Below are 27,835 nucleotides of genomic sequence, written 5' to 3'. Positions count from 1 at the left end.
GTTTCATTAAATGCCAAACTGATATATTTTAGTTGAGATTGTGCCATCACAATAAAATTTTTCTAAAGTAATTTATGATAGAGTTTAAAAAATACATCACAATCTAAAGATTCTTAAGCACATACATAAGCATCAGTGGCTGCATACAGTTTCTGGTCCTCGGTGAGAGGAAAATTACTCCAATTGCTACAGCGGATAGACTTGTCTTTCAGAAGCTGTTTGCCAAAGAGGTGTTTAACCAGACCATTGAGGCTCCAGGTCTCTGTACATTTCAGCTAAAAGTCATGAAAAATCAGAGGAAAAATTATTTCCTTCTATTTTCAGATATCCCTAAACACCACCAAATGACAATGCCACAAATAAAACTGGAAATATTATACCAAAATATAACCCACCAATGGCCCTCAATAAACTTCCTGTCACTAAAAACCTCATTTGCAATCCACACCATAGGAATTCAATCCTGGAATTACCCCATTTGTAGGTATTAGAATTCTTGGACTTTATAAATAATGTTCATGGGAAAAAGTTTAATAGGTTAGTAGGCTTTCTACTTCCCAGCCAACTGAATCCTTGGCTAAATATGAGAATTTAATATAATGACTTCATTAATAAAATATGTGAAATATGGGAGATAGAACTGATGGTCAAACTTCCACTAAGAGCACTATACCACAAAAGCTACATTATGCTTTCCCTTTAAAGAAAAAAAAAGTTATTGGTATAAATGGATTAAAAAGACAAACTGAAAATACAATATTTAAATTTGCAAATATATGCTACAAAGTGAAATAGTACCAACAATTGAGAGGAAGGGAGGGAAGAGTACTTGCTTAAAGAAACTGTATGCCAAGAAAATGGATTAGAACTGAAAGTTTTCATTATGGAACATTCACTTGGAACTTCTTTATTGCTACAAAAACATTATATAGCTTAAATTACTTTTTCAAAAAAATCTAACATTCAGATAGAAGAAACATTCTGTGAGACACAAAATTATCTATAAAAATACTATATGTATTACTTCTACCTTTTCATTGGCAACATCTGTCAACTCCACAAAACTCTCCAATTTGATGTCAAAGTCACGAAGAAGTTTCCACTGATCTCCTTCAATTCCTACACCTGCCTTTTTAATTGCTTTATTTTCAAGCAGGATTTTTAATCCCTGGGGAAAAACTGTAACAATTTATTGTTATTTCCATAAGTTCTGCCAAGTATGACAGATTTATTTTCTACTTCTTATACATACCATGTTTATGTTTAAATTTGTGTTTATGTTAAGCTTAAATTCAGAAACATACTCACCTTGAGTATTACTTTTCTTACCTAAAGAAAACGTCCTGATTGCAAAATGACAAGAAAAAACAACTAGTTTGAATGCCACCTCTGCTCATACTAGCAGTACAGACCTAGTCATTTAACTGCTCTAAATATCAGTTCTCTCTTCTCTATAATGGGAGAAATATCAATGCCTCACAGGGATGTTGTGAAAATTAAATAAAACAGGGGATGTGAACAAATCAGGTGGGACATGAATACTTAAATAAATGTAAGATGATGAGAGAAGTGCCAGCAAATGAAAGAGCTTAATTTTATAGGGATAAAGTTGACATATTACAATTACCAGCCATATTAAAATGAAACAAAAAAAGAGAGACACCAACCTGACATAGAAGAAATATGAAACAAGTAACATTTGCTCTCAGACACACACAACTGAATTAGCGCAACTCTGTGTAGTTTCCCTTTATTGTATATTGGTGGCCATTCCATGTCAAATCCTACCACATCTCCATCAGAGAGACTCATGCTAAAGGAGGGAAAATAGTTTAAATTAATTACATTAAAATTTTAAACTTCCACATAACTAAAGACATCATTCAAAAATTAAAAGACAAACCACAAACTGGTAGAAGATCTGTGATACACACAGCTGATAATGAATAGCCAAAAAAATCTCAAATTCCTTGAAAAATAAGTTTAAAAAGACAAATAATGCAGCAGAAAAATGGAGAAAAACAGAAACTGGTAATTTTAAAAGGAAATACAAATAAATATGTGAAGACACTGATTCTCAATAGAAATCAGAGGAAAAGCAAACTAAATCTACAAGATTTCACATCTATGTGACTGGCAAAAATTAAAGCCTCACAATATCAAGTGCTGAGAAAGATTATTGGTGGGACTGCTCAGTACTGCTGAAAGTATAAATTGGTAAAATCCTCTTGGAAAAAACTTTGACAATAACTGGTTGAAGCGGCATAAACACTATGACCTGCCAATTTCTCTCACAAATATATGAAACTCTCATATGTGTACAGAGGCAGATATGTTTAAGAATGTTTATGTTCACTATAACACTGTTCCTACAGGCAAAAAATTGGAAACAAACTAAATTTCTATCAACAAGAGAATGAATCTATTGTGGCATAGTGACAGTGTTGTATCACATAAAAGTTAAAATAGAACTACACAGATCAACAAAAAAATTTATCAAAAACATAAAGTTGAATAAAAAGTTGCAGAGTACACATATAGTTCAATAGCATTTTTACAAGTTTTTCAATGGGCAAAATAATATATAATATTAGGGGTATAAAACTGTGAATATTATTAAAAACATGAGGGAACACTAAACTCATGATTGAAGTCATCAGAGGAGCGCAGGGGGGAATCAGAAAGGATATATATGAGGCTTCAGATGTATTTTATTGTTTCATTTCTTATTAAAAATTTGAAGAAAATGAATATTAAGACTTGATAGGGGCTAGCTGGTTAGCTCAGTTGGTTAGAGTGAGGTGCTGTAACACCAAGGTCAACAAGGTCAAAGGTCAAGCGTTCAGATCCCACTACCAGCCGGCCACCAAAAAAAAAAAAAAGATTTGATAAAGCTAGATGGGAGAAATATGAGTATTTATTATATTATTGTCTATTATTGTTTCTATTTGCCTATTTTGCAATTTATTTTAAATTAAGTATATATTTAAAAAATAAAAGAAACTAAACTTCTGCTTCAGGCCAAGATGAATAACAGTGACCAGATTAACTCCTCAATGTGTTCAGTAGGTCTACATATAACATCTTAAGTATTAAAAGTCAAAAAATTATCTAAAGTAATAGAAAACCTTCCAAATTAACCAATACATATATTTCAAATTTCTTAGTACCACGTATATATCCAGATAAAATAAAATCAGTATGGTGAAAAGATACTTGCACTCCTGTGCTCACTGTAGCACTATTCACAATAGCTGAGAGATGGAAATCCTAAACATCTCTCAACAGATGAATGGATGAAAAAAATGTGGTATATATACACAATGAAATATTAAGCCATAAAAAAGGAATGACTGGCATTTGTGGCAACCTGGAGACCATTATGTTAACTGAAGTAAGCTAGGCACAGAAAGGAAAATTCTTCATGATCTCATTCATACGTGGAATCTAAAAAAGGGGTTCTCATAAAGAAGTAGAGAACAGAATGGTGGTTACCTGAGGCTGAGGATGGGAGCGGGGAATGAAGAGAGGTTGGTCAAAGGGTACAAATTTACAGTGAGAAAGGAAGAATAAGTTTTGGTGTTCTAGGGTGACTATAGCTAATAATATTGTATATTTCAAGATAACTAGAAAAGAAGATCTTGAATGTTATCACCACAATATAGGTACAGGTGATAAATATGCTAACTACCCTCGGTGAATCATTATACAATATACGCATTTATTAAAACAATACACTGGACCCCATAAACATGTACAATCTTAATAATAATAAATTTTAATTCGGTGATTTCTTTTTTTTTTTTTTAGTGATTTTACTTTTTATTTAAAAAGGAGACTAGAACTTATTGATAGTCTATAGGTAGAAATACTTACCTATTTAACACACCTCAACTATAAAACTCAGTATACTTAAAATTATTACCGTAATAGTTACAATCATCTAAGGATCTAAATTCAAATGAAATTAGGGATAACACCAAGGTCAAGCGTTTGGATCCCTGCACCCACAAACCACCAAAAAAAAAAAAAAAAAATCAAATGAAATCAGGAAATTCAATTTCTTACCTAATATCTTCTGATAGAAAAGAGCAATCACTAGCTTCATAACTATACACAATAGATCCAGTGAATTCTAAGAAGGGGAGGTCATCTTCAAAAACACTCTTCTGAATAGATGCCTTAAGTTAAATAAAATTCGAAATATGCACAAATAAAGTATACATTAGATAGTAAGTGTTCACTGAAATATAAAGTTCACTGAAGCATTCAATTTATAGTTCGAAGTTTTACCAACTAATGCTTTACAGACTAATGAAGTCATAAGGACAATTAACAAAGATAATGCCATCACACTGTAAACTTACTTTTCCTGACAAGTTTGTTTTCAAACTTCTAATCCTATTATCACAAAAGCATTTATTCTACTGAGGTTTTTTTTCTGACAATTATATTAGAATTCTAGGTGTAATAATGTTGCCTTAAAATGCTAAAGACTGGTTGGTGCTTAAATCTATGAGGATTTAAACTGGCTTAACCAAAAAATTCACCAGAATTAATGCTGTCTAAATTCTTATCTGAATTACAACAAACATGTAACGTCAACCATGCAAATTAGATATAAAATGTAAGCAGTAAGAATCCTCATTTTGTAAATTAAAATTTATTTCCATTTAACCATTCAAGAACTAGATTCTGGTTCATTCACACGACAGCAACTCTGACCTAAATAACGACCTGAAGTTTACAAGTGAGGTTTGACTCATTATACAGTCAAATTTAAATTAAATTTCCCATCTGAAAGAATAATCAACGAACAACATACCTTTCTTTCTTCTACAGCACATCTTTCATTCTGCATAGACATCCACTCAGGAAATTTCCGCTGCTGTGGAGTTGTTTCCAATTTTTTTTCATTCATCTTTAAAATGCCCTAGTAGAAAAATTTTTTAAATGATGACTTTAGGAGTAAATACAACACAATCTTTGAAAGAAAACTCAGCGATAACCTGTCAATATGACTGAAAAGTAAATGTACATATTTAAATTTTGGCATCTGGGCCCAGGTATAGATTTAGGAGCTAGAATTGCAAAAGAAAAAGAAATGAATACAATATGCTAAGATCTAATGACTATACAATTAGTATTTCTTCCTTCTAAAACAAGTTAGGCATTTTAATTGAGTTCTAAGGTTCTGGCAGTTTCAAAATTCTATTATTCTATGATTCTGATCCTTTCAAAGAATAACCTTTACCTCATTAACAACGAGAATACTTGGGTGTATAAATTATTATAGATTGTTAGACGTCTTTAATTTTCTGTATGATTATCACTAAGCTCTAAGTAAACTCAGCAAAAATGTTAGATTTATTCAGAATCCTACTTGAAGATTTAATTTTGAAGACAGATAACAGCTCTTCTCTATTAAGGGGTTTTTATTATGCTCTCGGCCTAGTATCTGAACAAGTTTCCCTAAGAATAAAAGTTTCTTAGAGGATTTTTTAAAAATCTGTTACTAGCTTATCAATGTAAACCAAACTCAAGTATGGTTAAAATACTGAATAAGAGAACCAGGACATATTCTTTTTGTTCATGGTAAAATGGATCCATACCCTGATGTGACTTTTACTACACTGAAGTAACCTTAACTTCTTAGGAAATTCCTCAAACCTCAACCTTAGTTCCTATTATCTCCAATTTCCAATAAGGGGTTAACAGTTTTGAATACACACCTGAAGATTCTCCTAATGAAACATGATGTTAATATTAAATAATCACAGTAACTATTTATGATTTAGGGATAGCCTGTTATATTTGATATTCAGCAATATAAACTGAAGAAATTAAACAATATCTGGCAACTATCCATTTTAATTGTTCATTTTCCCAAGCATGAACCAAAAACTGAGAATACTGCTAATTTATTGAATAAAAAATTTGAAATATTACTTTATCAAACTTAAATTCTCCATATAGAACAAATTCCATTGCTCTTATGCATTGGGAAGGGAAGGGTTAACAGCAGGCTTGTAACTTACTCCTATAGCTGCTTAACTTCCTGTAGAAGTTAAAAAACCAAAACAACTTCCTTTGTGCAATGCTTCTGCACACATTGCTCAAAACTAGTCTGTTAATCCAAAGCCATAATGTGTCCTAATGCAGGAGATAGAGACATTTTTGAAATTCGTTTCTTACAGTTTGGGAGTCCTCCAAAAAAAGAATGTCCCATCTGCACGTGGTGCTTGCCTATACTCTTTGAATCATTAGCAAAGTTTGGCATTGGGTAAGATCTATGATTCACTGAATCAGAACTGATAACTCAATTCCAGGTGTTACCACACGCATTATATATAAAAAGATAAAATATGTAAAATATACGAGTTATTAACTGCAAAGCATTTTTCAAATCTTAGTATGTATTAATAAGTTTATGTTTGCCACAAATTCAAACCCTTGACATTAGAAGTCAAAAGATCTCAAAAAGTATATATATGATCTGTTCTTAATCTTAAAATATGTTTATAAAACTGAAAAACAAATTTCTTCTATACTCAGAGTAGATCATTGGCAAAATGCCAGAAAACTGAGATTTCTGCAAATAATGTGACTCTATTAAAACCACCTATACAACACCGTAATTTTGTAATTTACTTACACTCTCAAAACAGAAATAATATAAACTTCAGTAACTCTGCCCTCCTATCCACAACCCTAAAATCATTTTACTTTGAAATTTCTCATTTTTAGATGTAAACACTTTTTCACACAAAATTCTATCTAGATGATTCGAAGCAAAGATTTTGAAAGAAATTTGTTCATAAACTAACATCTTTGTCAAATTTACTCAGATCTTGAGAAAGATAAAAAGCACAGAGAAAATTAAAGTTGTAAAATAATTTGCAATAGGAAAATCCTGAGGATTTTAATTCTTAATCAGATAAAGGTTATTCTTGGAAAGGATCAAGGTCACAGCACAAAATAATTTTTATTTACATATTTATCAGCTATGTTGTTGAGTGTGAACAACTCTGACACATCTTTTCTAAAATTACATCTTTTGTCATTTCATAATGCTTCGTGTTGTACTTTTAAAGGATCTTAAATTCTTCTTTGAAATAAAAACTGTATTTTAATTGCTTTGGTTTGGACTTCTCCTGAAATCATCTTGCCTATCTATCTACCACCATCTACAACTTATCAACCTTTATCGCTATTGTAAAGGCAGTCTGGGATTTTTATTGTTGCTTTGTTGTTTATTTTTGGTTTTTATTTTGAATAGCCCAATCTGAACATGTCTGTCTTTTGGTAGGGAATTTCATTTCATTCACAGGTAGTATAAGAATTTGAGTTTTCCTTTTCACCTTACTTTGATTAGTCTTTATCTTACTTTCTTCAGTTTCCTTTTTTTCATTTTCCATTTTTTCTGATTGTAAAATTATCATTATTAATGTTAAAATATATATTAGGTTTTATGCTACTATTATTAATGTATTATTATTAATGTTAAAATACATATTAGGTTTTACGCTACACTGCACTCCTGATCAAGACTTTTTAACAATATTTTCTTCAAATTCAAAGAAGCTTTACTGGCACAAGCGGAAGCAAACAGCAAAAGAAGAATCTTTGCTCCAATAGACTAGAAGTCCTTTTTCACCATTAGCCAGTATTCCAACAATTCAATCTCTTTAAATCTTATTTAAGGGTACAAAAATTCTTTAAATCTAATAGCTTCATTTCTTTAACTAAGAAATATGTTAATTCCTGCTAATGATATACGTAAGCTTTGAATACAATTGAATTTTTTTATATCAAGTATTTCAAAATAATATTAAACCTTTGTCTCAGACACACTGACTTTGCTCTACTAGTACTACTAATTCTTCTTTAGGATTCAGATAACACCAGTTAAACATCACCTCTAAAACCATTTTAACTTCACTTTTCCAAAAGTCAATTTTTGTTCTAAATCCATAAACTTCATCAGTACATGTTAATATATTTTCCACACAATCATTGCATTTTTAAAAAATTTTTACTGAATCAAAATTGATTATACATATTTTGGGGGTTCAACATTGAGATATGTTCATCAAATCAATATTACTAGCATATATATTGTTATAAATCATAATTATTCTTTATGCCCCTTGTCCAATCTCTCTTCATTCCCCCTTCCTCCCCCCTCCCCCCTCTAATTACCCTAGATTTCTTCTCTCTGTCTTTAAGAATAATGGTTACTCTGTTGATTTGCTGTCTAGATGATCTGTCCAATGCTGAGAGATGTGGTCAGTCCCCCAATATTATCATAGAGCAGATGTTTCTTCTGTCACTCTGAAATGGGCTTTGTGGAGAGAGACGTCCTCTTCTCTTCTTTTTCTCTGCTGGTGACTCTCTTTGTGTCAATGCATCCAGTGGTCGGCGGACCATCTGCGTGGTGGTTGTGGCATCTAGGTACTTTCGCAGCAGCCATGGTTATAGTGGTGGCTATCGTGGGCCAACCACATGGAGGTGATGTTTTTGGCATGCTCCTTTGTGCTGGGCAGTGTGCCTGGTTATGGGAGGTGTCTGTCCCTGGCTTCAAGCTTCAGGACCCAGGCGAGCCCCGAGGCACTGGCATGGTGTACCTGGTTGTGGGAGAGCAGTCCGGTCCTCAGATCCATGCCTTGGGACCCAAGCGGGCCCCGAGGTGCGGTGCAGTGCACCTGGCTGTGGGAGGGGGGGTCCAGTCCCCTTCTCCATGCCTTGGGTCCCCAAGCGGGCCCCAAGGAGCTGGTGCGGTGTGCCTGGTTGTGGGAGGGGGGTCCAGTCCCCTTCTCCATGCTGAGTCCCCGGGTGAGCTCTGAGGTACTGGCACAGCGTGCCTGGTTTGAGAGGTAGGTCTGGTCCCTGACTACATGCCCCAGGCCCCTTGGCGGGGCCCCGAGGTGCTGGCAGTGTGCCTAGTTGTGGGAGTGGGGTCGGGTTCCTAGGCAGGCCCCTAGGCACTGGTGGTGTGCCTGGGCTGGAACTAATTTTCTGTTTTTGTTTACTTCTAAAATGGGGGAGCTTTCTGTGGGAACCAGTACTTGAGCTGTGTGGGTGCTAAATTGCTGCTTTGCTGCTGTTTCCCTTGGGAAGGCTTTTTGTGCAGCTCAGGGTTTAATGGTTGACCTTATAGGTACTTCCAGCTCTCTAGAGACCTGGCGTATCTGGGTTGTGTAGAAACTCCACAGGGAACCCTGTTACTGGTCTTCCTTCCTGGGGGCTGCCAAGGCCCTCTTCTCCCCCGTGGCCTCCAAATAACTCCATCCAAAGGGTACAGATGCAGCTTCTGCCAGCTCCTTCTCCATGCGCTCATCAGTTCCAGCCTTAAAGCAGCCATTGCACAAAATGCTCAGAGCAGTTTTTTCTTTCTCTCATCGTGGTTCCTCCTGCCTTCATGAACTCTGTAGGTCTCTCCTCCTCTTCCCCTGAGCTCCAGTGGCCCCAGCTTGGCTGATGTTACATTTTTATAGTTGTAAATCGGTTGATTTTTAGGAGAGAGAGAGGCTGGGAACCATCTCTTCCACCATCTTGCCCAGACTCTGATCAATGCATTTTTGACTGAGTTAATTCAAGTGTTCAAAATGTCAGTTAAGGATGCCATTTTTTGAAGCTAATAACTATACTTTAACAAACCTGCAAAGTAAGAGTCATTCACATAGAATCATTTTATATTTTCCTTTTAGCTTATAAATCTTCCTTTGGACTGTCAACACACTTCAGTAAAGAAATAGAGAGTCACATTTCTTCTCCTAAAGCTGAAAAGAAGGTACTGTAAGAGTCTGAATTTCATTAGGCTCACCATTTTTGACATCATTTAATGGAATGATGTGGAATTCAAAACTACAGGCAAGTTTTAATATACAAGTGCTTTCCTAAAACTAAGATAACATATTACTTGGAATACATTTTTAGACTGAACTTAATGTAAAGCCTTTATACCTTCCTGTCATCACCAGTCCCAAACTTCCACTCTGTTTCCAATATTTTGTATATTTCAAAGTATTCATTTATCACTTTGAATATTTCCTCCTCAATTGGTTTTGAAATTTCTTTGCCAAGCAAATAATGTCATCCAGGTGTTTTTCTTCAAGGATTCTATTCCGTCTTCCGAGGACCATTATGAGCATTTATGAATTCATATCTGAAATTGATACCTTTTTGATTAAATCATCTTCCCGGATTAGTGTTGTCTCTATGTCATTTGACAAATCTTCAATGTATGTTCTAACAGAATAATTGAAAATGGCAACTTTTCAATTTCCCTTGACTCACTGGTACCAAACACAGTGTTCCATACAGGAAGGGAAAAAGAACAGACTTGGCAATCCAGTGAGACACTTGGGCTTTATTAATTGTGCAACCCTATACTCGTTAAATAATAAATCATGGTACACTTATAAAATAAAACACTATGCAATCATTTAAAACAAGGTTCTTATAATTTATCAGTGAAAAAAATAAATTAGAAAATTAGACTAATTTTATAAAATAACTGTGTGAGTGTGTGAGAGTATGTGGGGGGGGTCTGGAGCAATGTAAAAATATTAAGTGGTTATCTCACAATTGCAGATGGTTTCCAGTTTTCTTTGTCATACCCTTTTATATACACATTTCAACTTTTCTAAAAGAATGTGTTCCTTTTAGCAATCTGGAGGCAAAGTACATGAACAAAAGAGGCAAGAATTGTTTTAAATGAACAATCAAAGCTACATTTTTTCATACTACACAACAAGGATCAGCAAACTTTTTCTCTAAAGGGTCAGACAGTAAATATTCCAGTCTTCATAGGCCAGACAGTCTCTGTTGCAACTACTCAAATTTGTCATTACAGCACAAAAGCCATAAACAATAGTTAAATAAGCATGACTGTGTTACAATAAAACTTTATAGACTTTGAAACCTGAATTTATACAAATTTCACAAAATATTATTCCTCTTTTGATTTTTTTCCAACCATTTGAAAAAAATGTAAAAACCCTTTACCTCATAGTACAAAAACAAGCAGCAAGTCAAATGTGGCCCACTGGTCAGTTTGCCACCTCATACCACAGAATATAGACAAAAGGCTCTAAGACTAGAAAATGCCCAGTGCTGGTGTTATTAACAACCCACTACAGTTATTTTTTTCAATTTCCACAATGCATTCATAAAATATCTAATAAGAAAATAACTTCTTGGTAAAATCTTTTTGATAAATTAGTAGTTAGATGGACTTCATGATGGCTAAAGCGTGGACTTGCTGTATAGGGTTGGTAATACTAGCCAATTAAATGTTAAGAGATTATCTGTCAAAATTACGAATTTTGCTTCAATAGAAATTCATCTTAAGTGATCTGTCTGACAGCACTTAGATAGTAGGACAAGTCTGCTGAAGTCATTTCAGTTCATGTCAATAGAAATCAAAAAAGTAAGATTTAAGATTTAAGTCAGAATAAATTTAGAAAAATTAAGACCAATCACATTCCAAAATAGCTAAGAAGGGATAGCTTTTTAATCACCTGGGTTTTATACCATACTCTCACAGAGTAGAAATTCATCTCAAGAGCACAACATTTTTCCACTTAGGATAGTGTCATCTTCTAAAGAATGGAGAGACAATGCCAGTCTCAAGAGAAAGATGGGCTTCAGTGGATGAGTTCAGAGATTTCCTTGTTCCTAAAACCTCTAATTAAATAAGGAAATTAATACCTACCACTACCATGGTAAGTGACTTGCCTAATTGTTTCAGGGCTAAATTGAATAAAGTATCCCAATCGTTTTGAAAAGTATCAAAGAAAAAGAAAAAAATAAAATAACACTGTTAAGTTAAATGGTACATACAGATAATCATTTCAAGTCCAGGAAAATAGCATTAGTAAATAATTCAATGCTTAACTCTAATAGGCAGTAGTACTGTTTAATTTGGACAAATTTTCACTAACTACCTAAAATTGTTCAATTTTATCTTGTTCAAAATAACTAAAGACAAATCTGATGAAAAATACTGTTTTATATATACTGATTATTTAACTAAAAAAGGCAAGAATGTTTACAATTACTCTGAAACGTCATAAAAGAGTACTCACAATACTTAAGCTATAATTTCAGTTTCTCACTTTGGGCATTTATGCACATTTTACAAATATCCATTGAGTTTCACAATGTTTCTCTGAGGAAGAAAGCTGTATTACATCACTGTGCGCAAGGAAAACTAATAACAAAGACTAGCTGATTTTGCAAAAATTAGCAGACTGCTCTACTATTGAAAATTATACTATGAAGAAGTGGAGAAGTACAGTGAGAAGAAAACTGGACTTGGAGTCAGAAAACCTAGGTTCCCTATTACTTTGTGTCAAAAAAATTATCCAAAACTTAGAATTTAGACAAAGAGAGGGCAGTATGTCCTTTCAAAGACATATGGCTGGCACAAGCCCATCCAAGGATTATTTCATTCGGGAATGCACCTTATTTGACTGGCTATTTACTAATGACTTAAAAGCTCAGATGCTATGATGTTACATGTTAACTGAAAAATTCTTGTCTAGTAAAGATGCAACTGAATTTGGTACAGTAGAAAAGATAATCTCAAAGGCTATATAGTTTTTATTGCCCTGTAGGCCAGCTTTGTATCTAACCTGGCATCTTATTCTAAACTCCTTTCTCCATCTATATTACCTCTGTTCCTCTTCGAACCAATTTTATCATCCTGCTGGTTCCTTCATTAACAAACTGAATACATGTGATATGTGTTCATTCCATATTTGTATTAGAATTTGTCTTTAAATTTTTTGGAAGATTATGCTTTGACTCTTGGTCACTAAGTATTCATGTGACTTTGGGCAAGTCACTTCACTTTTCTAAATTTTCGCTTCCTCATGTAAAATGGGATTATATTCCCATCATTATATCACTTACTTTATGATATATTACATATTATAATATATTATATCACTTGCCTCGTTGACCACAGGGTTAAAGACAAACAGCAATAAACATGATGTTACATCTTTTAAACTGCAGTTATACATGAGTTGGAATATTGGTAGAAGTAGTAATAAGTCTTTTACTGCTATTATATATCCCTATAGAATACTAAATTCCCGTGAAAGAGATCAAGAATCTGCAGGTGCATATCGAATCCATACAAATTAGGCAAGGTACATATAAATTCATCAACAGTTAATTAAGCACTAAGGTGCTTCACAGAACATTCTTTTAACTGATGAATTCAAACAGAGAGGAGAATATGGATTCATTTATCCAATACAACACTCCATTCTTACATAGCAGACCCAACCCAAGGAGTACTGAATTTCAACACACATCTATTTTCTTTCTCCATAACTATAGTGAACAAACTGTATTTAGGAGGTTTCCAACTATAATCTAAATGACAACAAAAATATTCATGTACTCATCTAATTTTTCATGTGTGTAGAAAGGAATACAGAAAAAGAAATTTCAATGACTAATAAGTAACAAGACTGGATAAATAAGTGTTTTCAAATAATCTAACAAAGAAAGCTTATAAAACCTAAGCAGCTTAAAAGATCCAGGAATTCAGTTTGGTTATATTAATGCCCTAATTTTGGTTATACTCTTTGGATTTCACCAACACAATTACATCATTTTAACTGAGAAGCAGCTTCCAGTCAAAAAGCCTTCCAAATTTAATCAACAATGCAATGAACTTTAAAAATTCTGGGCCTGATTTATTTTAGTTTTTTATATTACATATTTTCTGAAAATGTGACCTTGCACATTGAGTTTATCTATACTTACCAATATATTGTACTAGCAACTAGCAAATACACTATATATATAGTGTATAAGCAAATATATTCATATACATATAAGAGAATACCTCAAAAAGTTTGTGGAAAAATTGAATTGAAAGATAATACAAATCTTTCCATGAACTTTTTCAAGACACCTTGTATATACACATATAAGCATACTTTAAAAAGTTCGAGAAAAAATAGGACAGACGATATGAACTTTCCATGAACTTTTTGAAGTACCCTTGTATACACAATCTACAATTTATTGTACTGTTTTTGAGAATTCCTTTCTACTTTTCTATGAACCAACAGGAATGAGAAAGGGTGGAAGAAAGAAGAGAGGAACCAAAGACAAAGCCCTCATCAAACTCCCTAATTATAGAGCCTTTCAAGACTTTCATTAATCTATTACTAGATTTCTGCTATTCTTAATTTCCCTCCAAACAGCCCAAGCAAGCAAACTAGAAAAGCTAAATAAAACCACCTATTAGCATTTGGTTCAGCAACAATAAGTCAATGCAATTTTAAAAAGTAATAGGATGGTTTTTGAGAGACCTATTTCTTTACAGGTATCTAACAAACTTTCAAAACTGTCAAATATTATACAAAGCACAGTTTTGTATTAATAAATCCAAATGAAATAAAGTATAAATGAAACCAATCAAATAAATACAGTAAATGCTATTAAAATGATAGCAACAAGGAAAAAGAGTAAAAGTCTCTCTCTCCACTGTGCCATAGTGAGAAGCCACACTGCCCATAAACCAGGAACATGACTTGACCTGAACTGAATCCATGGCACAGTGAAGTGTTTTATAACTGAATTTCACTATCCAACTGAATAATTCATTATTTTTAATGAATTTCCTCTGTTATGTGAGTAGCTATAGCCAGTCAGCTGAAATCAACCATTATAAAATGGGAGACTGCACAGAAAGTTTTCAAGTAAGCCAATTTAAAACTTGCTTAGGCTGTCTGTTTTTCCTTCTAGATTTATTACTGTTACTTCATATTGTCTGAGATGAAATTTTATAGGACTCATTATTAAGTGGACATTGATGGTTGCCTAGCCAGCATCCTTTCCACCCTGGACCACAATACAAATCTTTGCACAAACTTTTTGAAGTACCCTCATATACACAATCTTTAATTTATTGTATTGTTCTTAAGAATTCCTTTCTACTTTTCTATAGTACCAATAAACTTAATTCAGATAATGACCAGTAAACCACAAAGCCAATGTCCTTTGGGGAAGCTGCCCCACTCCCAGCTTCCGTGGTAAACCCAACTGGTCTAAAAGTAATCTCATTCCCCTTGCCACAATGATAATTCAGAAACTCGGGCCTAAGCTCAAAGCACTCCCCTGAATTTGTTTAAAGAATGAAATATATGACTTAATTCAAACCAATAAGACACAAAAGAAAGTTTTTAGGAGGATTTCTGAGTATAACACTGTCTTGCTCTTGTAAAAATAACTACCAGGAGAAATGTCATTTTGCCACCATGATGGAAGTCAGCTTAAGAACAAAGCTAACTTAGGTACAAAGCCAACATACAGAAGAAAGCACACATGAGAAATGGAGCTACAGTCAACAAACTAAACCAGTTCTCAACTCAGCCTTATCTCAGCCTTCAAGTTGTATTTTAATAATAAATTTCTTTATTTGTTAAGCCTGCTTGAATCAAGTTTTCTACACTTACATTCTAAATAATACACAACTATAATTGAAAATAAAATTACGCAGTCAATCCTTTTGTTTTTTTAATCCTTATCTCAAATAAAAATAAATTTGGATAAACAAAATAGCCACATCAAAGAATACAGTAGCAAAATTTTCATAACTTCATAAATAGAAAGTTTCAAAACTTTAAAATCAAAGTAAGAATCAAAATAACATTTAAGCAGAAATATAGCAGAAAATTATAACAACTAAATGGGAGTAATGTTTAACTCTAGGATAAAAAGCTCTAAATTAGATTGAAATTTAATATTGCCAGGTGGAAAGAAAAATGCATAAATTTATAATAAGACCAACTTAAGTGGGGGAGGAAGAGGGAAACATAAAAATGGAGACTGGGTGAAAAAGAAACTAGAAAATTAAAACACAATTCTATAAGCAACCATATATTTACCTACTGCAAGTCTTTCATAAGAATTTCAAATATAGTCTCCTCAGACAGGGTGAGGTTACATTCATATAATACAAGAAGAAAAATCAGCAATTTCGCGATTGTGTACCTCCTGGGAGGAAAAGTTATCTTCTAGTCCGATTATCTTTCCCCTGCACTTCAATGACTCAATTTTATGACTAAACAGCAAAAGCAGATCAGGTACCAATAGGTGATGTCTCATGCTTCACATCAAAACTTGGAGGAGGAGCTACAAAGCTCTAATATTTTTTCCGATGGCTTCTATTATTCCTTCCATAGACTAGGAAGATCCCATACCTCTATCTTCTTGGCCTCAAAGAGAGCTAAAGAGAAGGTAAATCTCTGCCCTCCCCTGAAGAGCTAGGCTTTAACACTAACAGCAGAAGAGACCATAAAAACGCAGAGACAAAACACTGGAGTGAGAAAGAAACAAAGTCTTGAAGCAGGCTCTGTAGGGAAGGTCGTTGTTCCACTTATTTTTTGGAGAACATGAAATTATTCTAATTTATTTCCCCATGAAGAAATTGTTCAAAAACCATCCTCTTTCTTAATCCTCCTTCATATTAGCATTGTATCAAAGGAAAGAAAAAAAATTAGAAAGAAAAATAAAAGAGTCTGATTGCTATTACTAACCAGATTTTATGAGATAAACTTAACATTTATCAAAGTGCTAAAATCTCCTCAATAAATAGTTTGTCCCCAGGATCTATTTGACAAGAGCAAACACTCCTAAGGTGACCAGATTCAATCATATCCAAATTAAGCACTTCTCTATAGATGACAAGACTCAAATACAATTATAAGTAAATCCAAACTATACAATTATATACAAAATTTATATCCAAAACCATTAACAGCAAAAATCACAATCTATCTAGGAATAAGCCTAACATAAAAATGTACAAGACCCACCTTAAAAACAATTAGAAAATTTTATTAAAGACATCAAAAAAGAGCCAAATAAGACATACTGAGCTCCTTGGATGGCTAGACTCAAAACTGTAAATACATAATTAAATCAATACACTCAAGAAGCAATACCAAGAAGAAATGTCAGCAGGATTCTTCATCAAACCACACAAGTTTATATTAAAGTTCACTGGGAAGAGAAAATGCTCAAGAGCAGCAAATTTTGTTTTGAAAAATATTCGCAAGACTAATAAGGGGAAATTTACCCTACTAAATATGAAACAGTACAAAACTGCAGTAATGAAAATAGCATGGAATTGGTATAAAAAGACAGAAATAAATGAATGGGAGAAAACATACCATGTCCAAACCTATATGTAGAAAATCCTGAAGATTCCATAAAAAAGCAGTTAGAACTAAGAAATACAGTAAGTAGCAAAATACAAAATTAATACACAAAATTCAGTTTCATTTCTTTACATCTGTAATCATCTAGCCAAAAAAGAAATCAAGAAAACAATTCCATTTACAATACCATCAAAAAGAATAAAATACTTATGAATAAATTTAATCGAGAAAGTGAAAGATCTGTACAATGAAAACTATAAAATGTTGGTGAAAGAAATTGAAGACAACACAAATAAGTGGAAAGATATCCCATGTTCTTGGATTAGAAGAATATTGTCAAAACGTCCATACTTCTCAAAGTGATATACAGATTCAATGCAATCCCTATCAAAATTTCAATGGCATTATCTACAGAAATAGATGAATCAATTCTAAAATTTGTATGGAACCACAAAAGACCCTGAATAATCAAAACAATCTTGAGGGAAGAAAAACGAAGTTGGAGGTATCACCCTTCCTGGTTGCAAATTATATTACAAAGCTATAGTAATCAAAACAATATGGTACTGGCATAAAAACAGACAGACCAATGCAACAGAATAGAGTCCAGAAATAAATCAAAAAACATACAGTCAGCTAATTTTTGACAAGGCCATCAAGAAGACACTTCAATAGTCTTTTCAATAAATGGTGTTGGGAAAACTGGATTTCCACATGCAAAATAATGAAACTGGACACTTATCTTAAACCATACACAAAAATCAACTCAAACTGGATTAAAGACCTAAAAATAAGACCTAAAACCATAAAACTCCTAGAAGAAAACAGGGGAAAAGGTCCCTAGCGATGATTTTTTGGATATTACACCAAAAGCTCAGGCAACGAAAGCAGAAATAAACAAGTGGGACTACATCAAACTTAAGAGCTTCTGCATGGCAAAGGAAACAATCCACAAGATGAACAGGCAGCCTATGGACTGAGAGAAAATATTTGCAAACCATGTATCTGATAAGGGGTTAATATCCAAAATACGTAAGGAACTCACATAATTCAATAGCAAAAACAAAAGCAAATAACCCAATTAAGAAATGGGCAAAAGACCTGAATAGACATTTTTCCAAACACATAAAAATGGCCAACAGATATATGAAAAGGTGCTCAACATCAGTAATCATCACAAAAATGCAAATCAAAACCACAATGAGGTATCACCTCACACCTGTTAGGACGGATATTATCAAGAAGTCAAAAGATAAGTGCTTGTGAGGTACAGACAAAAGGGAACCCTTGTACACTGTTGGTGGGAATATAAATTGGTACAGCTGCTGTGGAAAACAGCATGGCAGTTCCTCAAAAAATTAAAAATAGAACTATCATTTGAGCCAGCAATCTCTCTGCTGGATATATACCAAAAAGAAATGAAATTAGCACCTTGTAGAGATATCTGTGCTTGCATGTTCATCACAGTATTATACACAAAAGCCAAAATATGGAAACAACCTAAGTGTCCATCAAGGGATGAAAAAGAAATTTTGGTATCTGTATATCATGGAATATTACTCAATCTTTAAAAAGGAAATACTACTATTTGCAACAACATGAATGAGCCTGCAGGACATTATGCCAAGTGAAATAAGCCACACACAGAAAGAAAATACTGCATGATCTCACTTACATGGGGAATCTAAAAGAAAGTCAAATATGTATGAGGGTACTTCAAAAAGTTTGTGGAAAAATAGAATTGAAAGATAAATACAAATCTTTCCATGAACAACTTGAAGTACCCTTATAGAAACAGACAGTAGAACTATGGTTACCAGGCCTGAAGACCACTCTACCGCCACTCACCTCAGGATGTATCCATTGACGAGGCCAATAAATAACCTTTTACCACTGAAGTTAGTTTGACTTTGGTTTTTCCATTTTGCAACTGAAAGCACCCTGTTGACAGGATGGGATAACTAAAATTTAATAAAACTTCTTAATCTGATTTTTTTAAGACTATATAGAATTCCACTTTCTTTATATATCATAATTCAACTTTTGCCTATTGACGACAGGTTGCTTGCAAATTTTACCACAAATAATGTTCAATGAACATCCTTGTCTATATATGAGTATCTTTAGTCATTCATATTATTATTTCTATAGTATAGATTCCTAGATAGAAAACTACTAGGCTGTAGAATACTCCTACTTCTCTGCCTGCCTTCTCACAAAGAAATTATTCACGACAGTCTGCTAACTCTACAAGGTAAGACTTGCCAAAGAAGCAGCCTACACAGAAAACCAAGAAAAACTTCTACAATATCTGGGTTAAAATAAACTCTTGGTGAAGGATTTCAAACTAACAACTAAGAAAAGATGCTTTAAGTCACCTACCACTCCTGCAAGAACACTCTGATTAAAGAAGAGAAGTCCAGGGAGAGTTTATGAGTTGATATGAGTTGCAGTATAACCAAATAAAACTCAACACCTAACTTTCCACTATTAAATATAAATCAAGTTGATGGTATTTGAGTTGAGTGTTAATGGACAATCAGCATCACCATGACCATCACCATCAATATTATAGTCATTTATATCTATATCCTACCCTTTTCCCACCTCTACATGTTCAGCGGGTCACAACCCTGGAAGCACAATATCAAAAAGAGATAGTGCCTCTCAATTTTCTGACCAGCTCTCCTCCAATGATGCTACCTGCACCCTGTTCCACCCATCTGTTCCCACAAAGATGCTATGTCATTATCAATGACTGAAACTTTCATAATCTCAATTCCATGCATCCCACTCTCCAACAAACACCTCCGAGGTTATAAACAATTCCTTGCATAGTCCCTTAACATCAGTTCATGGCCTTTTTCTGGCTTCTTTACACTCTCCTAGCAAAACTCTAATCCTGAATAAAAACAACTTTCTGTCTACTCTGTGCCTATACCTATGCAGGTGAATAATGCAGCAGGTGAATGAATGCAGCAGGTGAAACACACAACCATCTTTCACCCTAAACTTGTGACCACCAACCTCAGGTGGGCCCTTAGTGCTTCCTAGTAATCCTAAAACTTTTCTCTAATCTATTAACTATCCTCCCCTCCTAAGATGACTATTTCTTTCATACCTTCTCTCAACTAAAATCCATCATACCTCCTCCCCTATCCACACTCTTCACACTTCACTTAAACTAAAAGCAATCAAAAAAGAATTTCCACAAGCTCTTACCCTGAAATCTATTCACATAATTGTATCTGTATCCATATGCTCTACTGTGATAGTTAATTTTATGTGTCAACTTGACTGGGCCATAGGGTGCTCAGATATTTGGTTAAACATTATTTGGGGAGAATTTGCTCTCCACCTATCTTTCAGCTAGGATATCAGCCTTCTACTGCTTTTGAACTCAGACTCAGACTGGAACTTACACCATCAGCAATCCTGATTCCCAGGTTTCCAACTTGGACTGGAACTGTAACACTAGCTCTCCTAGCTAGATCTCCTGGTAGATCTTAGAACTTCTCAGCCTCCATAATCCCATGAGCGAAATTATTATAACAAATGTAGAGAAAGAGACAGAGACAGACAGAGATGGAGACAGAGATAGAGATCTCCTATTGATTCTATTTCTCACGAGAACCCAGACTAATACATCTACCTTCTCTTCTGGAAGATGGATAAACTATCTGTGCTCCTAAATTCAGCCCTTCCATGTGTGCACTAGATTCCATACCTCTCATCTACTCAAGGATGTTTTTGCCTTTCTCCAGCATCATCAATTTTGCCCTCTCTACTGGTCTACCAGAACAGTCCCATCAGTAAGAGGGGTCTTCAAAAAGTTCATGGAAAGATTTGTATTATCTTTTCATTGTATTTTTCCACTAACTTTTAAAAGTATCCTCATATATAAGTACACTACAATTTCTCCCAACTTAAAATTTAAAAAAAAAACTCAAATCTTGGCTAACTGCTCTACCATTTTTCTCTCCTTTATACAAAAACTACTCAAAAGAGTCATCTGTACCAGCATCTCCATTCCCACTCCTTCAATTCTCTCTTAAACCCTATACTCTACCAAAAGAGATCAAGTCAAGGTTACCAATGATCTTCATGTTGCTAAATCCTATGGCCAATTCTGAATTCTCATCTGACTAGCAAGAATTCTCAATTGGTGAATTCTCAATGCACCCGCAGCAAGTAACACAATCACACCCACCTTCTTGAAACATTTAATTAGGATTCTGTGATAATTCTTTTTTTTTTTTTTTTTTTTGTCGTTTTTTCGTGACCGGCACTCAGCCAGTGAGTGCACTGGTCAGTCCTATATAGGATCCGAACCCGCGGCGGGAGCGTCCGCGCTGCCAGCGCAGCACTCTACCAAGTGCGCCACGGGCTCGGCCCTCTGTGATAATTCTTGACCTCCATCTACATCAATTAAAAATTCCTTCTCAGTACCCTTTGCTGGTCCTTCTTCACCTTCTCAATCTCTAAACTTCGCAGCATTCCAATATTCACAACACAGACCTGTTCTCTTCTTCCTCTCTACTCACTCCTTTGGAGATCCCATGCAGCCTAGGCTTTTAAACAGCCTATCTTCAAAATAAAGCCAAAAATCCTACCTCTTCTCACCATCTCCACTGCTACAACCCCAATTCAAGCCATATTATATTTCACCTGCTTTTCCCTATAGTCCATTCTCAAAACAGTAGCCAGAGTGATTCTGTTAACTGTTTTTTTACACATTTTCGTGTAAATTTTATTTTTTACTAAAAATTGTAAATATTCTTTATGCCCCTTGTCCAATCTCTTCTCATCTGCTTCTCCCTCCCCCTCCCACTTCTGATAACCCTAGACTTCTCTCCTTTTGGAAGAGTAACAGTTACTCTGTTGATTTGCCGCCTAGATGATCTGTCCAGTGCTGAGAGAGGTGTGTTCAGGTCCCCCACTATTATTGTAGAGTAGATGTTTCTTCTATCACTCTGGAATGGGGTTTGTGGAGAGAGACACCCCCATCTTTTCTTTGGTCTCCACTGATCACTCTCCTTGTGTCAATGCACTTGAGTGGCTGGCAGGCCATCTGGACAGTGGTTGTGACCTCTAGCTGCTTTTATGGCAGCCATGGCTATTGTGGTGGCTATGGTGGGCCACCCACATGGAAGTGGTATTTTGGGCATGCTCCTTGTCTGGTTGCGGGAGGAGGGGGTTGGTCCCTGGCTCCATACCTCAGGACCCCAGGTGGGCCCCATGCCAGTGGTGGCATACCTGGATGTGGGAGGAGGGGTTGGTCCCTGGATCCATGCCTCAGGACTCCAGGTGGGCCCCGTGGCAGCAGCAGCATGCCTGGTTGAGGGTGGAGGGGTTGGTTCCTGGCTCCATCTGTTTTTGCATTCTAAGATGTTGTTTCAGAGCAGTTGGGTGGGAGAGGGAGGGGGAAGGGGGAAGGATATAGGGTGGGAGGAAGGGGTATGGTTGAAGTCCATGGCACCCCCCCTCGTTCCTGCAGGGGAGACCAGGGGGCTTCCAGTCGTGGCTTGGTTGTTGCTGGGCTGAATGCAGATATCAAGGCGGTGTGGCTGAAGCCCTTGGCCCCCCACTGCCTTGGCTTGGGAGCCCAGGGTGTTTCCTGAGGCAGCTCAGTGGTCATCGTTGGGCTGGTTGTGGGTGTTGGGGAGGTATGGCCGAAGCCCTCAGCCCCCCACTGCCCCAGTTCGGGGCACCAGGGTGCTTCCTGCAGCATCTTGGTGGTCATCAGTGGGCTGGTTGTAGGTGTCAGGGGGCATGGCTGAGGCCCCCAGCCCTCCTCTTCCCTGGCTTGGGGGCCCGGGGGGCTTCCAGTTCTTCTAGGTATTATAGATGTTCTTTGGTCAAGTGAGACCTTTACTAGTTAATATCAAACTTTGTCTCTGGTCTGTTGATATTTTGTTTTTTCTTTCAGTTCTGTGTTGGATTATTCACTGTTCCTCCCACTTAAATTCTGCATTGGAACTAATTTGTTGTCCTTTACTTACTTCTAAAATGGGGGAACTTCCTATGGGGACCAGCACTTGAGCTCTGTAGTTGAGCTAAATTGCTGATTTGCTGCTGATTCTCTGGGGAAGGCTTTTTGTGAAGCTCACGTTTTAATGGTTGACTTTGTAGGTACTTCCAGCTCTTGTAAGATCCAGTACACCTGGGTTGTGTGCAAACTCTGATCTGGGCCTGAGCCTTTTCAGCAAACTGCTCCCCCTGCAGTCTCCACTGAATGGTCCTGCTCTGACTGGGGGGTAGATCAGATTAACATGCTGTGTCCCAGTGTTCCCCTGGTGGGCTTGTCTCCCCCACCACCATACTCCAAACACTTCCCATGGGACAAGCCGTGCGCCAGTCCCTTGTGATGACTAACTGGCCTCTGAGGAACTCCTTTGTTCAGTTGTTGTGACTCCTCACTCCTATGTGGGTCCACAGGAACCCTGTTAGTGGTCTTGCTGGCCTGAGGGCCACCAAGGCCCTCTTATCCCCTGCTGCCTCCAAGCAACTTCACAGGAAGGGCACAGCTGTAGCTTTTGCCAATCTTGCTCCATGCGCTCACCAGGGTCAGCCCTGAAGCAGCCAGGACTCGAAATGGTGGGAGCGATCCTTTCTTTCTCTCATTATGGCTTCTCCTGCCTTCATGCATGCCGTAGGTCTCTCTTCCTCTTCCCCTGAGCTCTAGCAGCCCCAGGCTGGCTGTTGTTGCTTGTTAATAGTTGTAAATTGGTTGATTTGTGGGAGAGAGTGACACTGGGGACTGTCTAATCTGCCATCTTGACCAGAAGCCCTGTTAACTCAATTTAAAGGCTTACATACCATGACCAAGTAAGTTTTGTCCCAGGAATGCAAGGGTGGTTCAACATAAGAAAATCAATCAATATAGTACCTCACATTAATAGAACAAAGGAAAAATACCACATGATCATCTCACTTGCTACAGAAAAAGCATTTGACAAAATCCAACACTTTCATGACAAAAACACTGAGAAAACTAGGAAGAGAAATTTCCTCAAGATGATAAAGGGCATTTATGAAAAATCCACAGCTAACATCACACTCAATGGTGAAAGACTAAAATCTTTCCCCCTAAGATCAGGAGCAAGACAAGGATATCTGCTTTCACTACTGCTATTCAACATTGTATTGAAAGTTCTAGCCAGAGAAATTAGCCATGAAAAAGAAATCAAAGGCATCCAAATTGGAAAGGAAGAAGTAAAACTATCTCTATTCACAGGTGCCATGATCCTATATATAAAAACCCCCAAAAATCCACAAGAAAGCTACTAGATCTAATAAACAAATTCAACAAATCTGCAGGGTACAAGATCAACAGAAATATTATCTGTATTTATATCCCAGAAATGAACAATCTGAAAGGAAATTAAGAAAGCAATACCATTTACAATATCTTCAAAAAGAATAAAATATCTAGTAATATATTAAACCAAGGAGGTGAAAAATCTGTACACTGAATACTACAAAACACTGCTGAAAGAAATTAAAGACACCAATAAATGGAAAGACATCCTGTGTTCATGTATAGAAAGACTTAATGTCAATACTACCCAAAACTATCTACAAACTCAATGCAATCTGTATCAAAAGTCCAACAAGCCTCTTTTGCAGAAATGGAAAAGTGGATTTTCAAATTCATACAGAATTGTAAGGGGCCTCAAATAGCCAAACTAACCTTAAAAAAGAAAACAGACTTGGAGGACTCACACTTCCCAAATTCTAAACTTACTACAAAGCTACAGTAATCGAAACAGTGTGATACTAGCATAAGGACAGACATACAGATCAACAGAATAGAATTGAGATTACAGAAATAAATCCATACATTTTGACAAAGGTGCCAAGTCCATTCAGAGGGGAAAGAACGGGCTCTTCAATGGATGGTGCTGGGTCACGTAGATTTCCACATGCAAAAGTGGGACCCCCATCTCACACCATATACAAAAATTAACTCAAAATGTACCAACAACTCAAATATAAGAGCTAAAACTATAAAACCATTAGATGAAAACAGAGAAAAATCTGCTTGACTTTGGATTTGGGAACAACTTCTTAAATATGACATCAAAAGCACAGCAATAAAAGAAAAAAATAGAGAAATTGGACTTCATCAAAACTAAAAACTTTTGTGAATCAAAGAACTTATCAAAAAGTAAAAACAACAACAACAACAAAAACCCTCAGAATAGGAGGAATTATTTGCAAATCATATATCTGATAAAAGTTTAACATTCAAAATATGTAAAGATCTCCTACAACTCAACGAAAAGACAAACAACTCAATTTAAAAATGGGCAAAATACTGAATAGACATTACTCCAAAGAAGACACATAAATGGCCAATAAGCAAATGAAAAGATGCTAAACATGATTAGCATTAAGAAAATGCAAATCAAAACCACAATAAGATAGCACTTCACACTACCCACTAGGATCACTATAATCAGAAAAAAAAAAAAAAAGGAAAATAAGTTTTGGCAAGGACACAAAGAAATTGGAACACATGTACACTGCTGCTGTGGAAAAAAGTTTGGTGGTTCCCCTAACAACTGAACAAAAAGCTTACCATATGATCCAGCAAGTCCATTCCTAGATATACACACAAAAGAATTGAAAGCAGGGACACAAACAGATACCAATAGCAGCATTATTCACAATAGACAAAAGGTGGAAACAACCAAAGTGTCCATCAACAGATGAATGGATAAACAAAATATTGTATATACATACAAACGAGTATTATTCAGCCACAAAAAGGAATTACATTCTGATACATGCCACAACATGGATCATGCTTAAAACACTATCCTGAGTGAAACTGGCCAGATAATAAAAGTACAAATATTACAATTCCACTTATATGAAATATCTAGACTAGACAAAGTTGTAAGTTCAAGGTTAGCAAGGGCTGGGTGGAAGAGGCAATGGGAAGTTAATTGTTTAATGGTTACAAAATTTCCATTTGGGGCAATGAAAATGTTTTGGAAATGCTGTAGACACTGATGGCTGCACAACTTGGTGAGTAATTAATGTTACTGAATTGACACATAGAAATGGTTAAAATAGCAAAGTGTATTACGTGTATATTTTAACACAATTTTAAAAAGATAATTCGGATCATGTTGTTTCCCTGCCAACTCTCCAAAAGCTTCCCATCTCCCTCAGAACTAAAGCCCCAATTTTCCACAAAGTCCTACCTGTCCCCTGCTCTTTCCTGTCTGACCTTATCTCCTACTGTTCTTCCCCTACTATCTCTGTTCTAGTTTACTAGTCTCCTTGGCTGCTCTTTGAACACAACCAAGCAGGCTCCCTCTGAGCCTTTGCACTTTCTTTTCCCCACATAGCAACAAGGTAAGTTCTCCCACTTTTTTCAGCTCTTTACTCAAAAATTACCTTCACAATGAGGCCTTCCCTGACCACCTTTTGTGAAACTGCAGCTTCCTACCCCCACCTGCAATCTGGTATCTGCATTCATTGCTGGTATCTGTAGTTCCTAAAGCAGTGCCCAATAAATGTTTGCTGAATTAATAAAGGGAGACCACTATTCAATGACACCGAAATCTGAACTACCTTACCCATCCTGGCCTCCAACTCCCTAAAAATCAACATACCGAATTATACAAAGCCTGAAGTACTTCGACGTACTCTCCTAAATTAGCATCCTAAGGATTTTTCACCCTTTTCAGTATGGAGTAGTATTTTTCCACATCAAAACTACCCAGAGAAAAACTAAGCTAAATCATAATAAATACAAGGTTACTTCCCTCGACTTTGTTATGAAAACACGGAGTGGCTCAACCTCTTTAGCAGTGAAGGCCGGACCCGAAAACAGAACCCTAAGGGTAGAGGACAGACAACCAGCCCCACGGCTGGGGCCGAGGAAGCACAGTCTACGGCTGACGGAAGCTACGAGAAGGCTGCCGGCGGCCTGCTGCCCTTTTCCTGGAGCTCGGGGGATGGGGGGGGAAAGAGGAAGGTCAGCTTCTGAGGAATCCCCAAACACAGCCCAGGGGCCTGCTCCGAGGGCCTCGGCACCTCCGAGTGCCGGAGAAGCCTGGAGTGACAGGCTCCGCAGAGTATGGAGCGGCGGGAAGCAGGAGCGAGGCGGACACGTTACCCTGAGGAGAGGCAGTTCCACGGGTCTTCTCCCTCAGCCGGAGGACTCGTGGGCGCCCCAGCAGCACGGCCTTGCAATCCAGGCATCCGGGGCTGGCACCGGATCAACAAACTTTATTCCCGCGCTGCGGAGAGTAGGCTGAAGCGTCACAGCGTCCACAACACACTTCGCCTCTGGGAGACCGGCCTTCCCCACCCCTGGGTCCTCGGTCCCGCCCCCGGCCGGCTGGGCTTTCGCGCGGCGAGGCAGCCCTCGCACCACAGCCCGCGCGGCTTCGGCCGGCGCGGCGCGGGGCGGCACGCATGCGCAGAGACTCTCGCCGCCGCTGAGCACTCCGGGACATGTAGTCCACGTGCAGGTGGCGGTGGGCCGCCGGAGTCCCACATCCCGGAGGCATCCGGAGAAGTCAGAACACTCCCGCCACCCGTCCTTATTCCCGTCTTCTCACCTGTCCGGCCACCTCTCACTCACGCTGCATCCCCACGCGCCGGGCTCCGGACAGGGC

The 27,835-nt window shown here is 36.7% G+C and overlaps 1 protein-coding gene across 2 annotated transcripts in view; it reads right to left on the bottom strand.

The window, feature by feature from the left end:
- The window catches only part of WRN (WRN RecQ like helicase), a 128,470-nt gene extending 100,867 nt beyond the window's left edge, over positions 1 to 27,603 (bottom strand). For both annotated transcript variants that reach the window (XM_063077195.1, XM_063077196.1), the window contains exons 1-6: positions 27,331 to 27,603; positions 4,826 to 4,933; positions 4,069 to 4,181; positions 1,668 to 1,813; positions 1,031 to 1,179; positions 126 to 275 (exon numbers count right to left, since the gene is read on the bottom strand). In XM_063077195.1, the coding sequence (XP_062933265.1) occupies positions 126 to 275; positions 1,031 to 1,179; positions 1,668 to 1,813; positions 4,069 to 4,181; positions 4,826 to 4,921 (654 nt within the window). In that variant the 5' untranslated portion in view covers positions 4,922 to 4,933; positions 27,331 to 27,603. The remainder of the gene's footprint in view (positions 1 to 125; positions 276 to 1,030; positions 1,180 to 1,667; positions 1,814 to 4,068; positions 4,182 to 4,825; positions 4,934 to 27,330) is intronic.
- Between the last annotated feature and the right edge of the window lie 232 nt (positions 27,604 to 27,835).

Source organism: Cynocephalus volans, chromosome 13 (assembly GCF_027409185.1).
Source record: "Cynocephalus volans isolate mCynVol1 chromosome 13, mCynVol1.pri, whole genome shotgun sequence".
NCBI classification, from domain to species: domain Eukaryota; kingdom Metazoa; phylum Chordata; class Mammalia; order Dermoptera; family Cynocephalidae; genus Cynocephalus; species Cynocephalus volans.
This window is presented reverse-complemented; position numbering and strand designations above follow the sequence as displayed.